This window comes from Hippoglossus stenolepis, chromosome 22 (assembly GCF_022539355.2).
Source record: "Hippoglossus stenolepis isolate QCI-W04-F060 chromosome 22, HSTE1.2, whole genome shotgun sequence".
Classification (NCBI taxonomy): domain Eukaryota; kingdom Metazoa; phylum Chordata; class Actinopteri; order Pleuronectiformes; family Pleuronectidae; genus Hippoglossus; species Hippoglossus stenolepis.
The window spans coordinates 6,876,386-6,892,818 of record NC_061504.1 but is presented as its reverse complement, the minus strand read 5'-3'; the positions used below and the strand labels follow the sequence as shown (position 1 = coordinate 6,892,818).

Sequence of the window (16,433 nt, the reverse complement as noted above, 5' to 3'; positions counted from 1 at the left end):
ATACACTTAATCAAGTGTGTTTTTGTGATACCTGGCCACGTGGTTGATGACAGGGGAGAAGTTGGTGGGGCCGTAGAGCTGAACTGACTTCAGACTCTGATAGTAGGCTTCCATCACACCTTCGATACCTGCACAGTACGGGTTCTGAGGATTCCCATTCTGTATTTAACACAAGAGGAGACGACTGACTTACGGTATGTTATTGATTTTAAATGCATTCAACAGGTCCAGGCACAGAGCCAGTGCAGATGGTACAAACAAGCTCAGGGATTATTTATTTGTTTTGTCTTGAAGGTACGTACAAACAATGATTGTTAAATACAATTATCTCAAAGCATCTCCCAGACCTGCAGGTGTTTTGATTATATCGTCCACACAATGAATATCAGTCAACCCTCCAACAGGTTGTGGTTTCATAGACTGTATGTGAAGATGGATGACATGTTTCCACTTTGCCCCAATATCCAGCCGGTGTCTCTATGGAAGTTATTGGGGAAAGGACCCGCGGTAGTGAGGTCCCGCTGATACGAGTGCTCAACCAGTCAGCCTTAGCTATCAATCATGATGTTTCACCCCATTTTTATGAAACTATACTTGCTGGAAAAATTTGCACTTATCTTTGAGAAAAATATATATAAAGTGGACTTTGACTTTTTAGTTTTGTCCGTGTCCCATCCGCTAAAACTGAGGAGACAGGGTTTCTTTCCTATACAGCAGCCAGCCACTAGGGGGCAATTAAGACACTTTGGCTTTACTTTTGGGGAGCAGCCACTTCCTCCATGTTTATATGCATATGCTATGTGGTTTACATCTCCAATCCTTCCTGCCTTTATCCAACCCCTGCTTCCCATCCTAGTCTTACTCTCTCACCAAAGCAAACTCGTGGGAGACTCGTCCGTCAGGCGGTAACTTGGCTCCGAAGCCCAGCGCAGGAAACATTTTGTCGCTGTCGTAGTCCTGGATGATCTCCCCAACTGCCTTCAGGGCCATGGCATAGGCGTTCAGCTGGTAGGGACTCATGTAGTGGAGTGAGGTGGGCTGGGCTGGGTTACCTGTTTGTGACAAAGGGAACAGTCACACAAACCCAATCAGAAAATTCCCTGTGGGCACAATAATGTACTAGGTGGTTTAGCATATCAGTCAATGTTAAACCAAGATGAAACAACAGAATTAGAGCCCGTGGTTATTGACTAGCTAAATTTACTTCTTTGGTTTGACTTTATCCAAGTGATCAGCTTTTATTATTTCTGCAGTCAGAGTTGAAGGTGCTGAGATTAAGTATATATAATGCTGTTGTATTAAATGCAGCGCATTAGCGGAACATTACATCCCCTCAATAGCCAAGAGCCAAGTGTTGTTTCAAAAACAAGGTTTCAGTTTGAGGAATCAAAAATGGACCATTTCATGAATAAGTGGTCTCCGATATGAGTTTTACTAATTGAATTAAAATGTGACATAAAATTATGCTTTGTCTGAAATGTTTTTTATATATTAAATATATATCAGCAAAAAACATGTTGAATTAAAATGTCCTTCATTTAACCAAGTATGGTAAGGAGAGACCTGGCCAAGACATAACATCATAAACATGCAGTTTGATGACCTACATGGACATTTATGCTTTGTTTTGGTTGGACAATCTTTGAATTGTGCAAAAGTAAGTATCTGAGGGGGAAGGAGACAAAATAAAAATCACAGATAAAAAGGACAATGTTAATTTATTTCAGGCTTTCACTGTTTGCCAAAGCTGGTCTGTATCAGCATACATCTGTGATAAAATGGTTCTTAACAAGCCACAGCTTCATGGCTAAAACTGATAGATATCTAGTGGATTACCATTAGTGCTTTTGTATGACACCACAACATGCGCGTGTCCACGGATTCCATCTCAGCATCACTGATGGAGCTAAATTGACTACTAATGAACTTAACGTCGAATTAATATGACACATGGTCTTGATCTCCCTGTACATGCCTCTTCATTTCACGATTAAAGTCATGTTTTAATAAATTGCAGAACACTACTAGGCTGAGTACCCTCCATTTGGTGTTGAGGTTTTAATGAGAGCCAGACAAGATCGAGTCCACCTCCACCTCAAACACATTTTTTTATACATCCACTGCCTGAAAGCTCTCATTTGATTTAATAGGATTTGGCTCTATTGCTGCCGCCTGTCCTGCTACAACCGAGCTCAAGGGTAGATGGATAACACGGTCCTTCATCACGGCCATCATAGCATGTAACTGCACTCAGCTTTAGCTGCCAGGTGTGATAGAGAGGGCTATTAGGAAACACTTGATTTCCCATCTGCATATATTTGTATAAACGCTCCCTGGGCATACAGTGCGTTTGTGTGTCTCTCTGTAGGTCTCCGAGAGAGAGTGTGTGTGTGTGCTTGCACATTCAAAGTGTTTGTGTGTTTATTTAAAGGGTTACCATTGGAAGCTGTGAAATCAATGGCCACGGTGAAGTTAATCTGGGTCCTTGGAAGACAAAAGCAGAAAGATTATTCATAAATCAGCAATGCTCACACACACACACACACACACACACACACACACACACACACACACACACACACACACACACACACACACACACACACACACACACACACACACACACACACACACACACACTAAACAAGCAGAAGACATGAACTGCAGACATAATCAGGTCAAAGTGATCAATGTTCGAGAGAGCAAACAGAGTCCTTCCTGCCCCTTAGCTGTAAAAGTGATGGGGAGAAAGTGAGTTACCAGGCTTTTATACCAAACACGCTGTGCATAGCGCTGCTCAGAGGAATGTTGGTTTTAACAGAGAACACCGCTAAATTTTCTTTAACACCTGCACAAGTAAAAGTAGCGACCATGATGACTTTTATCCCAAAAATTTGGCAGTTGTTTATCTGGCATAATGTTCATAATAAATTTCCGCTAATGCCTACAGAACAGGTTGAAATATTTAACTGGATAAGTGAAAAAATTCCACTTTCTACTGGCACTACAGGAAAGTCAGGGCATCACCAAAGTCACTGTGATTCATCCTCAGGACACCAAGAATAGGGTTATTAATCTAATATTTCAGTCTCTAACAAGGCAATTGACTGACAGGCTACTAAAACCCCAGAAGTCACCATCCTAGAGATTGTGAATATCATATCACATAGTGTATTATGTCTTTTCCCATAGAGCGTATTTTGATATCCAATTAGGGTGTAGCTAAATGATTAGGCAGCTCTGTATGATGATAAAACCTAAAAACCCATTATTCATGTCACTAGAAAATCTATGTCTAAGATCTAATTTCCTGATTGGATTTGACTGGACTTGTTGCCTCACATAAACTTTGTATTTGCATTTTCTGAGCGACAATACAAACAGAAATAAGAAAAAAGCATGACCAGAAAGAGAGATGAAACAAGGCAGAGAAAACATCACACATCACAGCACCCAGCATGAGAAAGTGGCTCTCTCCATCAAAACATTTCCTATCTTGTTAACCTGCGGGAGCAGGATGTGGTTAAGCGCTCTGTCGGCCTGTCACAGCTTTTTCCCGCCAATCTCCGCCCACTGCCCTACACACAGTCACACACAAAAGCCTCCCTGTCTGTCTTATACACATCCTCTGTATTCGGTTAGTGTCAAACAGCCAGTAGCTCATCATCTTTGTCACCTCAGCGGGCCATGTGAAGTGGCACCGCGCTGTCCAGAGGGGACAGAACAAGCAGGAGGGAGAGAGGGAGGAAAAAGTTCAGGAGACATAACGTCCCTATTCAGGACTGGTAGTAACATCCGTCCTGAGAGATTCGATCACAAGAAGACAGCTCTAAGTACGTCTGTTCACACCTGGTATTAAAATGCATCCTGATGTGTCTCCTGTGACCACTTGTGATACGATCTCACTTCCCTATTTTTTTGCAAATACACACGTACGTCGTTGTTTATGAAGACCAATGGTGTTGTTTTGTTGTCAATCTGTTTGCAGATGTGCCCATTGTCATGCGTTTGTGTTCGTGAGTGGAGAGAGAGAGCAGAGTCAGGTGTGTGTGTGTGTGTGTGTGTGTGTGTGTGTGTGTGTGTGTGTGTGTGTGTGTGTGTGTGTGTGTGTGTGTGTGTGTGTGTATGACATGATTTATTTATATAGCTATAATTGTAACCACATAGTCTAAACCTTCAGTACATTTTTTTCCAAGCACAAAATGACTGACAATCAACAGTTACCATCACTGTGGGAGATTTCATCACTTATTGATGTGAATTAGTGGATGAACCAAGGGTGGTGAGACCGTAAGTCAATAAGATTCTGTCAGTGTCAGAGTTGAGCTATATTTCAATTCAGTGGGCAAGTATTTGCATCTTGAGCTTGATTGGTATCTTATTTTCTGTAAACTGTCTATGTTGTGAAATCTACTTTATTTTATTCTAGCAGCATTTCTTTGTCATGTCTGTTAAAAAAGGAGAAAATACAAAAACAACATTGATTTGCTTCAGTCACTTCAGTGGCTATTGACCCTTGTGAACTCCTTTAAATCAATGTAATTTTACAAATATTAAAAGTTATTTGTATAAAAAGTGACAAAAGGTAAATTACAGAGAGATTAATAGCTTGGTTTGATTCCTTCTGCAGTAGCCTTTCTTGGGAAAAGCTTCAAGGACAAGGGGAGCGGAGAGATCTGAGTGAATTCTGGTCAAGCTCTTCATGCAGGCACAGACAAGCTTCAACATTGCAGCCTAAATTATACATGCCCAAACAAGCCAAAACAACAAGGTGAATTGGAGGACGAAAAATTAAAAATGACAAAAGGCAGAAAGCTAAAAAGGAGGGGAAAGCATCTCATGATTAAACACGGCAGCACAAAAAAAGACAACGTCAGTATTCATCAGGAAAATGATTCAGAACTGTTCTCTACAATTTAAAGCGAATTGCTACTAAAGAAGGAATTGGCACTAGCAACTCCAGAACAAAGGATATTGGCTGAATACTTTTCAGAAACTGAGTTACAACTACTGAGTCATGATTATTGATCGCGATAACAAACCCCTGCAGTTTGACCGTGATTGTTTTGCGTCAGTCAGTGTCAGAGTTTCTTGCTTTTACAAAGAGAGCTACGTCTGATGTTTGACATCATCATTTTGACTCCTATTGGTAAGAATATTAATAACCAGGCCAGAACACAGGATACTCATGAAAAAGGTCAACCGCATCCTCTGCATTAATCAGACGAGAATTTCACTAGGACATTTGAGGGATTTTTGCCTAGTGATGGGCATTTGATGATGTCATGCACATTGGACTTTTAGGAAAATGCTATAGATCAATAGGTCACCTCATGAAAATGTTCCTTGTGTTTTATGTTATTTATCGATACAGCTTTCACGATTTTAAACATGGTGTCAAACCCAACATGAAATAAACTGCTGTTACTGCTACTGTTTCTTCTGTTATCGTAAATATGAAGACATCCGGAAACTGTCTCCTTACGAAACACTATTTAAATTCACTAGATCTGGATTTGCCCCTTGATTCAGATTCTAAACCACAATTTAATGAGTTCGGACCCATAATACATCCTTCCACCAAGTTTTGTGGTAATCCATCCATTAGTTTTTGCCTAATCTTGCTTACAAACAAACAAACCAACAAATGGATTACCGACTAATATTTCTTTATGTGGAGGTGGCAGGAAACAGTACAACACACACACACACACACACACACACACACACACACACACACACACACACACACACACACACACACACACACACACACACACACACACACGTAAAACACCTGTCCTTCTGGATACACAACTACTTGAAAAGCAAAAGGAGATCGGCAGCGAACAGGCTCAAACCTGAGAGGCAGCAAAATGCTCTGGCGGGGGTGATAAGGGATTTCCACAGGCAATGGTCTTAACCACAACATCACATCACTGAGTTTCAGCAGAGGGAGGAGAGATGTGAGCTTCACCTTCCTTAAGAGCGATACCTTATCGCTCTGTGTCCTGAAGATAGACGAAAACTTGAAGGGCTGTTACCAGCTTTATCGTGTCACGTTTTTTTAATTGGCTGAAAGTTCACCTCAACCTTTTGCTTCAGGCAGAAATACTTCTACTCACATGCTCAATAAAATCTAATTTCACCTGATCCTCACTGGGGTAAATTACATAGAGGAAAAAAACACACTTACAATAAAACAAAGGACACTAATAAATTCCACTTTATTGGACTTAAGTGAGCATGCTGTATCAGTTCCAGATACAGTCAGATTTTTCTGATCTAAGTCTCATTTTATTCCTTAAATCAGACTCTCTGATCTGTTCCAACCTCTGTTTGCACAGTGAAGGGTGTAAGTGAGAAGACACACCCTTTATCAGCACCACTACTCAGTGGTGCTGATTCATTTATTTAATTTCACCAAATATGTAAACTGTGAAAATCAAATAAAGACAGTGATGAAGTAAATGTTCAGCTGCAAATTACATGCAAAAGAAACACTGTCCAATAAATGAATCAATATAAAATTTGTAATTCTGTAGTCTGTAAACAATATTGGCACAGTAATAGACTGCAGCAAGTTGACTTGTAAACCAGTCTCTCAATACTGTCCATTACATTTCTTTTCTATTCGAAACCCTATAAGTGAAGAACATCTGAATTCTTCATGTTTTTTATGTGATTACCAATGTTTGGTGTCAGCGGTAAAATTTCATCTTTATCTTCAAAACAAAGACAATGCTGGAGAGTTGAAGATCATACTTTAATCCATTTTTTTGAATGACAGTCTTTAAAAAGCAATCTCAACAGGCCCTGTAGCCTTAACTGTATTTTTTATGTTTTCGTCTAAAAGTGAAAATATTCTATTGAAGCAAAAAAGAAGGTGAAAATGTTCTTGACAAGTCTCCTTTCCACTTATATCAACATGCCAGAAGGAAACGTACGCAAGAGTGCATCCAGTGGCCTAAAAATGGCATCAGAGATTGTGCTACGTGACCTCTCTTGATGATATGTAAACAGATGTGTATGGTTGCACAGTGTCCATCTGGCTAGAGGAGCAGAGGAGGAAGAGGAAGAGGAAAGATACACAGCTCACATCTGCATCGAGTCAAGTTAGTCTAAACGTGGATATTGGGAAAAATATTATGCCTGTTCATTTTTAGGAATAACCCATGAGACAAAATGGCTCCTTTAAGAGATTTGTATTGTGAGTGTCTGCTTTCTCCATCTAATGACAGCCTCTCAGAAAGATTTCAATACCAGCAGAGTTCCCTCCCGCTTCTATTCTGGTATCAATTCTCAATTCACAAACCAAAACAAGGCGAAACAATATCTGTCACTGTGACTGACAGGTCCGCCTTGAATGCACAGCTCCAAATGAAAGATATAGCCAACAATTTTTTGTACTTTTTTTTTCTTTTTAGCCTCATGCTCGAGAATAGAGACCTCTTTATTGAAATCCATGGGTGGTGATGATGCTTTATCGGAGGCAGTGAAAAGAATGAGCGCAGCAATGCTCTGGGATTGAGATGGAGCCTTCTCGAATCAGTCATTTATGCTAATGCTGCCGGCAGATCATGTTCCCAATTAGGTCCAAATGAACAATTAGCTGATTGGGTTGGATCTGCGAAAAGAGCTGTCAATCAGACAGAGAAGAAGAGGGCAGCAGGGAGGAGAAGCTGTGAATAGATAAAAAGACATGAGGCGAGATGACAAAATACCTGTGTCTGATAAGATGGCGACGTATGAGGGGTTTTGACTGAGAAAGTGCACAGGACGGTGAGTGGGTGAAGGCCAGTGTGCTCTATGGTATGTATGAACAAATACAGTCTAATTCATTCTCATTTTTTGATTTGTTTTATTTTGTTTGCTTTGTTGCTAAGAATTCATATTTGTCAGTTCATGATCCAGCTACAGCTAGGAGACCATAGGCCATATATACAGTATTAATGGACAATGTGTCTCCATTTCCTCCCACTAGCCGGCAATGAAGTTAAAATATCACGGATACAAATGCTGCCATCTCGCTACAATGACATTACTTGGAGCCAGAGCCTGCACAGCAGCAATATATTGGGGGAATGAAGACATAATAGTTCCGCTGATACACATGCTCGACCAATCAAGTCTCAAAAAAAGTAGCACTTGAACACGCATCCATGTAGTAAGAACTACCTAAAATGATAGAAACCATAATTGAGAAAAATGTATTTGACATTAGACTTTTTAGTTTTGTCCACGTCCCATCCACAAACATGGAGAAGGTGCAAACAGATGGCAATCAAGACGCTTTGTCTTCACTTTTTGGGAGCTGTCATATCATCCATCTTTATATGAAGTGTATGGTCTAACCATTAGAGGTGTGCATCTTCACTAGCCTCACGATTCGATTACGATTCAGTAGTCAACGATTTGATTCACAACGATGCATCTCGATGCATTTCAATATATCACATCCACAATTTTCTATATTACTGCACATGGCTGCACACTGATTTGACATTCATTCAGTTTCGACCTGTGTGCTGCACCTAAAGCTTAAAAGGACAAACTCTGATTATAGCCTTTACTGTATTAAGCTGGCCCCACCTGGCCCCCCTTAGCAGCTCCACTGCACTGAGGCACATTACTCAGCTGGCCAACAACAGATTCTGCTCTTCTGATGTTTTCTAATCACTGACACTTAGAACTGATCTTTATAAAAACCTACTGAATTCATATTTATGTTCCTGGCTCAACGGGGCGTCGCTTCTTCTGCAACAATGAAGTTAAAACACGCGTTAGTTCGTTATTTGCGGGAGGAACTTCTGTCTGCAGGAGTGTGTGTGTGTGTGTCTGTGTGTGTCTGCTCGTCTTTGTTACTCTTCACACAAACTGATAATCACTTGTATTTAGTTATTAATCGATGATGTCGGACCATGACTCCGGATCTTTCCGCTCACTTTAACACTGATGTCCTGACTTTGTGCGTCACGGTACGTTACATGTGTCACATAAACTCTAGAGCGAATCAAACAAACACAAAGTAAACGTCAGTCCTGTACGTGTCCTAATAACTTGTGATCAGTGATGGTGTTTATTGTTAAGGTGTAAAGTGAGCGCAGGTCAGAGGAGGAAACAGACTGACAGAGACGACTGCACCTTTAATGAGCGTCTGTCTGATCCTGAAGCAGCACTGGTTATAATAATGCAGCAGCAGGACATTGCTAAAACAATGAACGTATCGGAAAACATGAATCGATTATGTCTGTCACTGCATTGATGCAGAGTCGACCAAGTCCGCATTGCCATGCATCTAAGAATCATGAAATTTCCACACCTCTTCTAACCATATTGCAACTGGATCATTTAGGTCCATTTAGTTTTTAAATGCTTACCTGAGAGTATTAGAGTGCTCTCAGACTGACTTGAGACTTGATGATGGGAATCCTCGATCAACAGCGACAGAGCGAGTAAACATATTTCAGAACACGACGTGAGAGGACACACATGTATCCATCTCTCTGCATATAGTCAAACTAAAAACCTTTGTCCAAACTGATAATACTCGACTCATGATTACAACATTCATTCATTTACAAACATGAAAAGTCAAACACTTTAGTGTCACTTGCATCCCCTTAAACGTAAACATCATCTCCATCTAATATCTTAATCTGACGCACACAAAGTGCATTCCTAATACTCTGTGGATCAATAGCAAATTGATCTGTGGTCTTAGTCAGGAGGCAATTTTTACAGGCTCATATATGAATAAACTGTACACAAAAAACTCCTGGGAGACATAGCCTGTCTCCTGTTTTACAGAGTTGCAGTTTTGCATGTAGATACAGGTTTATGTGCACTACCTAAAATAAGATAAAATCAGATAATCCTTTATTGATCCACAAGGGGAATATTTGGGCATTGCAGCAGCCCAAGTAGAGAATAAATATATCTAAAATTGAATGGAATAAAACTCGAATATAATAAAATAGAACTATATAAGAGCAATTCGACACGGTAATAACATAATGAAATTAAAATTGGTGCAAATGCAATTGTCAATATATTGTATACCTGACGGCTCTTTTTAAAGGCACTTCTTTGCAGTTTGCTGTCAGACATGATGTAGTTGTCAGACTCATGTTTAACTAAATGTAATACTTTAATAGAAACTATGTCTTTGAAGAATACTAAGATGAATAATAAGTACTAAATAGGTTTTGTAAATAGTAAAGAATAATAGATTTAACATAAGCACACTGCACAGTCACAGTATAGGTATATTATCCTGTCATACTTTGCTACTGTGAGATAAGTATATAATCATCTTCCTGATAATAGGTAGAAGTTAAGACATCAACAACACACTCAAAAATATGTGTTTTTTAATAGCGCACAGCCAGTTTTTCGTCAATTTGTTGATTATCCAGTATAAATATTCTCAAACACACTACATTATGAAAACCAGCTTATAATTGGTGTATAGTGTGAGTCAGGGACACAAGGTTGGTCCCAGAGTTCATATCTGACATCAGAGATGTTGTGGGTATGATGTATGATTCTGTGTTTACAGTAAATTCAGGCCTTAGGCAATACACATGCTGAATGTACCACAAACATACCTGCATTGAATTTGAAGGGTTTATTGAGTCATTCATTGAGTCACCTAATAAATAATTCACATGTTACACATTTTCTACCATGTTCAACTCTTGTGTACTTCCAGTAAACCTTTCCACAATTAAATTATATATGTTGAGAAAAAGGCTGTTACTCATAGCTTTCAATGTTAGAGAATATATTTAATTTACAACACACCTTCACATTAAGTGAGTGGACGTGTTGATGATGGACGCAAAACAAAAAATAAAACCTACAAGCAATAAAAATATCTCAGGTTGAAAAGGAGCTATACATGTAGAAGACGCAAAAGAAGGTGTGGAAAGACAATGAGATTCAAGAGGTTTTGGTGATAAGGGCTGACACTGGTGTCGAGGTGCTGTAAACTAAAACGTGTGATCTACACAGTGGAAATTACACGTCATGTCGTGCCTCCTGCAAGCTCTACCCAGGCGCCACCCCTCACCTTAATGTTACGGATAGTTTTCTGTAGTTGTGAATGTGTCTGACCCTCAAAATCTCCTCATACTGCATTGTTCATATGTGACTGGCAAATTTCGGGAAAATGTCCAGACCCAATAGATCTGAGTTACCAGTGTTACCTCTTGTAATCCCCAAGAAAGCTTAAAAACGGTGTTCATCCTCTTTAAAAGCCAGCGGACTTTCCCTAACACCTGCAGAACACAGCACAGCTACAAGGGCAGCAGGAAGAGAGCAATATACATGGATGAAAATTTCAATTTTTTTCCTCAAAGTTTCACATGCACACGCACACACACACACACACACACACACACCCTTTCTCTCCCTTGACAGTCTCCCCCTCTGTGAGTCTAATGAAGGCAGAGTGTGTAGGCGAGCATTCACGTCATGCCTGGTTGCACACGGTCAACCCTCCTGAGCAACATACATACACAAGCACATGCAGATAGACACACATGCGAGCGCACAGGATGGACAAGGGCACGTGTACACACACACGCACACACACACACACACACACACACACACACACACACACACACACACACACACACACACACTTCAGAGTCTGACCCCTGTGTACTTGACTTTAGGTCAAACCTCTCTCTCTCTCTCTCTCTCTCTCTCTCTCTCTCTCTCTCTCTCTCTCACATGCAGATTTACAATTTACTGTCTGATCCACTCACACTGAGGGTTAATTATCTTTGGCATATTGCAGACACCGAGTAATGACGGGGTTACTATCGTGACCGGCACACTCATGTCACATGTCACTTCTCATTGAAGGACTACAACCCCCATCTCTCAATGCAGGTTCAATGAATGAGTGGTCACTGACTTACCCTCCTTTGATGTAGTCAAGGAAGGTGACTTCAATGTCCACCAGGAAAGACAGTAGTGTCACCTGTGGGTGACAGCGCAACCAATTCAAATCTTCAAATTCAGCTTTGAATTCTTACTAATACAATATATTCAATAACACAACTTTATATAAAAAGGATCAGATGTGATGCCTCACCGTTCCAGAGTTCAGGTATTTTTTCTTCTTTCCTTTCTTCTTTGGATTAACCACCTAAAATCAGACAGGATTCTCTTGTTTAACTCCATCATCACTTCATTCGTACATCTTTGAGTTCAATCTTTCATTTCATAAACAAAACAATTATAACTTTACATAAACAGAAGTGTAAATACAAGAGATTGAATACAATTTAAACAAAACCTGACCCTGTATTCCTCTGATTGTGAGTTAAATTGTAGCTTAAATTTATAGTAAATTCATCTGTGGTGGTGGACGTCATAGTTATATTTGTACACTGTGCTTTCCCTTCCTTCTGCTCTCTCCACATGCTCAAATAAGCCTCCGTCATAAATCAGTAACCACCATGAATATGCCTTTGAGTAATGCAAATAAAGCCTAACATTTCCAGAGGAGCAGTTAAAACCCAGGGGTGGGTTGTGGCTCTAAACTGAGTGGTGTGACTTCATGAATATGTAACGGCACAGAGTGAGTACACAGTCAACCTTCCTTGGATAAGTGAAGATTCCTATGCATCTAAAACAGCCGTAGCTATTATGTTTGTGAAGTGATGAGAAAATAAACTTTTTTTCAACCGTGGTCTCAACATCATCCCAACATCCTTCACGACTACTGCATTTTAGTAGTCGTCAACTATTCCCTAAAAGTAGCCAACAACGATGCACAGTGTTGACTAGTGGTTTTATAGTCGAGTAGTCTGAGAAACCTCTATAATATGCTGTCATTTGGGGACCAGTCAGAAACAGACTTGCAACTCTGTTTGAATCCCAAACACTGGATTTGGGCTTTTAAATCTGAGCTTTATAATCTCATTAAACTGTGCCAAGGTTAAACAGAGCGAGTAGACCTCCAGGGTAACAACATACAAATGTGTGGATTTATGCATTTCACCTTGGTTCACATTGCAATAGGTACACACAAGGACACATTTTCCTCTGGTGGTTGGGTGCGGCGATTGAAACGTGGTTGTAACACCAACACACACTCGCACATGCACGCACCAAGTGCCTTCAGCAATGCAAAGCCATTCTCTCTGTAACTGACAGCTTTAAGTTTTGTATATTACTTTGTGCGTGTTCACGTCTGAGCGTCTCTGTGCAACTTTGTGCATGTGCCCAACTGAGCGCTCAGACAAACAGCAGCCGTTTGAAATGACGCACTCTCTCCTCTCAGTGTGGTGCTCTGTTAATCAAGAAGTGTTGACTCTTCCTGGGAGAAGATAAGCCATCATAACAGTAGGTGTTTGTGTTCGTGTTCGTGTGTGTGTGTGTGTGTGTGTGTGTGTGTGTGTGTGTGTGTGTGTGTGTGTGTGTGTGTGTGTGTGTGTGTGTGTGTAAGCATATTGGTGCCACACCAGAAAAAGAAAAATGGATAAGTATCACATTATAATCTGAAAATAGCTCCTATTTCAAAGGGTCAGTCATCTGAATCACAAACAAACGTATTCTCCACTTTAGACCTAAACATGCCGATTTCTGATTTGTTTCTTCCCTGAGATGTTACCACCCTTCACAATGAAGGTGAATGGAATTTTGTTTGTAGGCTGAAAAGCATTTTTTAACAAGTCCATAGCAACTTGCCCTGAAAGAATATGACCTAAAATACAGCTACACTGAGTTTGGGATTTGTGGAATCCAGCGAGACCCGACCCAAATGTTTCCAGCAGTGGATGCAGAATTTACTCTGATACGGGTGGTAGCAGGAATCTGCATCATCATAGCAGGATGAAATTTCATACACGAAAATATGAGAGGGCTAGAAGAAGAAGAATGTGTGGGATAATAAAAGACACTGTCACGGATTGTGCTGCATGAAATTTGATCCTTTCTTGATCCTGTCCATTGTGAGTCCAAAAATATCACAGGACATCACTGCTAAATCAGTGGACGACTCTTAGGTTTCTTGGCCACTTTGCATCCACTCTTTGCTCATCTTTTAATTATTAATGTAGTTAGCTGCTACATTTTAAAGATGTCAATAACATGACACTGGTCTACATAGGAGCTTTGAATTGAATACAGTAACACATAAACACATGTGAGCTCACACACACGTACAGACACATACTCACCTCATAGACATTGAACTGGCTCTGCCCTCTGGACAGTTCTCTATAGCTGGTGCTGAACTCTCCGATAAAGTCATGACTACAGACAGGGAAATATCAAAAAAGAATATGTTTTCCACAATATATTCCATTATTTATTGTACAGAGCAAAATGTAGTGGCAATCCCAACGTGTGAAGGAAAAACTCAAAACACAAGAGGCACACAGGGAAAATGTTGACATTTTGACAAGGTCTCGTCATGTGTTGTGAGTTTTTAAAGCCAACTGAAATACTTCATATCCAAATAAAAGACAGCTTAGTTATTTTCAAGAGTGGATACCGGTGAGGGGATTTGTGAGTATTAAATCACTGTGAGTAAAAAAATGGAACAGACATATAATAGAAATGATTACAAAAAACTCTGTAGACCCACATCAGCATGTTAAAAAACTTGAACGTGTCTTTGTCCCATTGAAGAGCAGTACACAGAATGTCATGGTGCTCCCTCCATCAGTATAAAGAGTATAAAGAATCAAGAAATGACTCCCTTTTAAACTACAGCTTGACAAATGTCACTCCTCTTTCTTTGTGCGGCTGTCAGCAGCCAGAAACCAGACTCTTCATTAAGCAGTCAATCTGTGACAATCCTGCACCCGGCTTCCTTACCTTCTGAAAACAAGCAGACTAGTGTTATCATGCCTTGTGCACAGTAAAGGAATTTCAGATGTATAACTTAAAAAAAGTGGCTTCAGGTACTGAGAAAATGGAAATTTCATCCAGCAAGTTAAGTTTGAGTACAAGTCAACCAATTCCTCATTGTATTCAATTTTAGTTTCTCTGCTGCTGAGCCTTGCTGGTTTAGAGTGTTACATATATTTATTTTTATCACTGAAAAATGCCTGATGTTTTACAAATCATAAATAAATCATGACACACGACTCTTTCTGACAAAATAGCATATTTTTAACAATAAAACACAATAAAATATTTAATTGATGTCTGACCCTGGTAATACTTTATAATTGTTAGCCAAAATCTTTGTTCGGTAACTACTACACGTTTTGTAAAGTAATTATCCATTGACTGAACTGATAAATAAGAAAGTAATATATTTTGTATTATTTATACATTAATTGTATAGATTTTATTTTATACATGAGTTTTAATTATTGTATTGTATTACTGTATTATATAAATACAATTTTTTTATTGTACAGATTATGTGATTTAAAAATATGAGTGAAAGTGAGGAATTACCTGCCATCTCTGTCCCAGTCATACACCTCAACCTTTATGGTTCTGTTGGGAAGAGGGGAAAAAAAGTTCAATAAAAGAAAAACAAACTTGCTATTTTTATCTCCAGAATAAAAACAAACACAAATAACAATATGTTAGGAGGCTAACATCCAGGCTTTAATAATTATAAATTAAACATTTATGATTTTCGTTTTTTTTCTCATTGTTGTCGTGGAGCTGTTAGGATAAGAGGATCCATTCTGCAGCTTATCTTTACGTCAGCACACTATCTGCTCTTTATTTCAACACTGTATTTGCATCCAGTGTTGTGCTCCCCCTAATCTCCAAGTGCATCTATTTCAGCCTCCCGTTATAGTTTACAAGGAAATGGGAAAAGAAAAAGAATAGTCTGCGAGAGACCGATGCGCTACGCTTTCGAACAATATCTATCAATATTTTCGACAGGAGGGTCAGTATCACTCTAACAAAAGCAGGAGAGCATTACATGGAGGAGGGGAGTGAGGCAAATGATAATAGAGGAGAGACCGAATTAAAGCAGGGATAGCAAAAGGCCCTCTGCTTGACAACATGAAGGCGGCGAGCAGACAGGGGTGACGATAAGATGGTGTAAAAAGACTCAAAACTGACAGAAACTAAATTAAAGACAATCAGAGCGACAAAAATATGCAGCGCTTTTCCTCTCTCAGTCAATTAGGTTTGTCTTCTGCACTGTAGGGAGCAGAGAAACATCAATTTTGGAGTCTCAACTATTACTGTGCAAAAGTCTGCAACAGTGGAATTATAAATTTTGTATGACTTTTATCTGAACTTACTGTAATCGCTTTACAACTGGGACGGGCTTTCTAAAACAAGCTGTATCTAATTTAAAACCACAGAAAGAACTCCACTTTTCCATCCTACTTAGCTTTCGATATGAGAAACTGGAAATTTGAGCCGTAATTAATGGACTTCCGAGCTGCTCAGAAAGTAGGATGCACATTAGAGGAAAGCAGGCAATG

At 39.6% G+C, this 16,433-nt stretch overlaps 1 protein-coding gene across 1 annotated transcript in view; it reads right to left on the bottom strand.

Annotated features, from left to right (window-relative positions):
* Positions 1–16,433, bottom strand: part of LOC118101622 (copine-8) — a 76,202-nt gene that overhangs the window by 11,385 nt on the left and 48,384 nt on the right. Inside the window, exons 10-16 of the mRNA XM_035147536.2 lie at positions 15,436–15,477; positions 14,202–14,277; positions 12,110–12,163; positions 11,934–11,995; positions 2,438–2,484; positions 871–1,052; positions 32–159 (exon numbers count right to left, since the gene is read on the bottom strand). Coding sequence (XP_035003427.1) covers positions 32–159; positions 871–1,052; positions 2,438–2,484; positions 11,934–11,995; positions 12,110–12,163; positions 14,202–14,277; positions 15,436–15,477 — 591 coding nt within the window. The remainder of the gene's footprint in view (positions 1–31; positions 160–870; positions 1,053–2,437; positions 2,485–11,933; positions 11,996–12,109; positions 12,164–14,201; positions 14,278–15,435; positions 15,478–16,433) is intronic.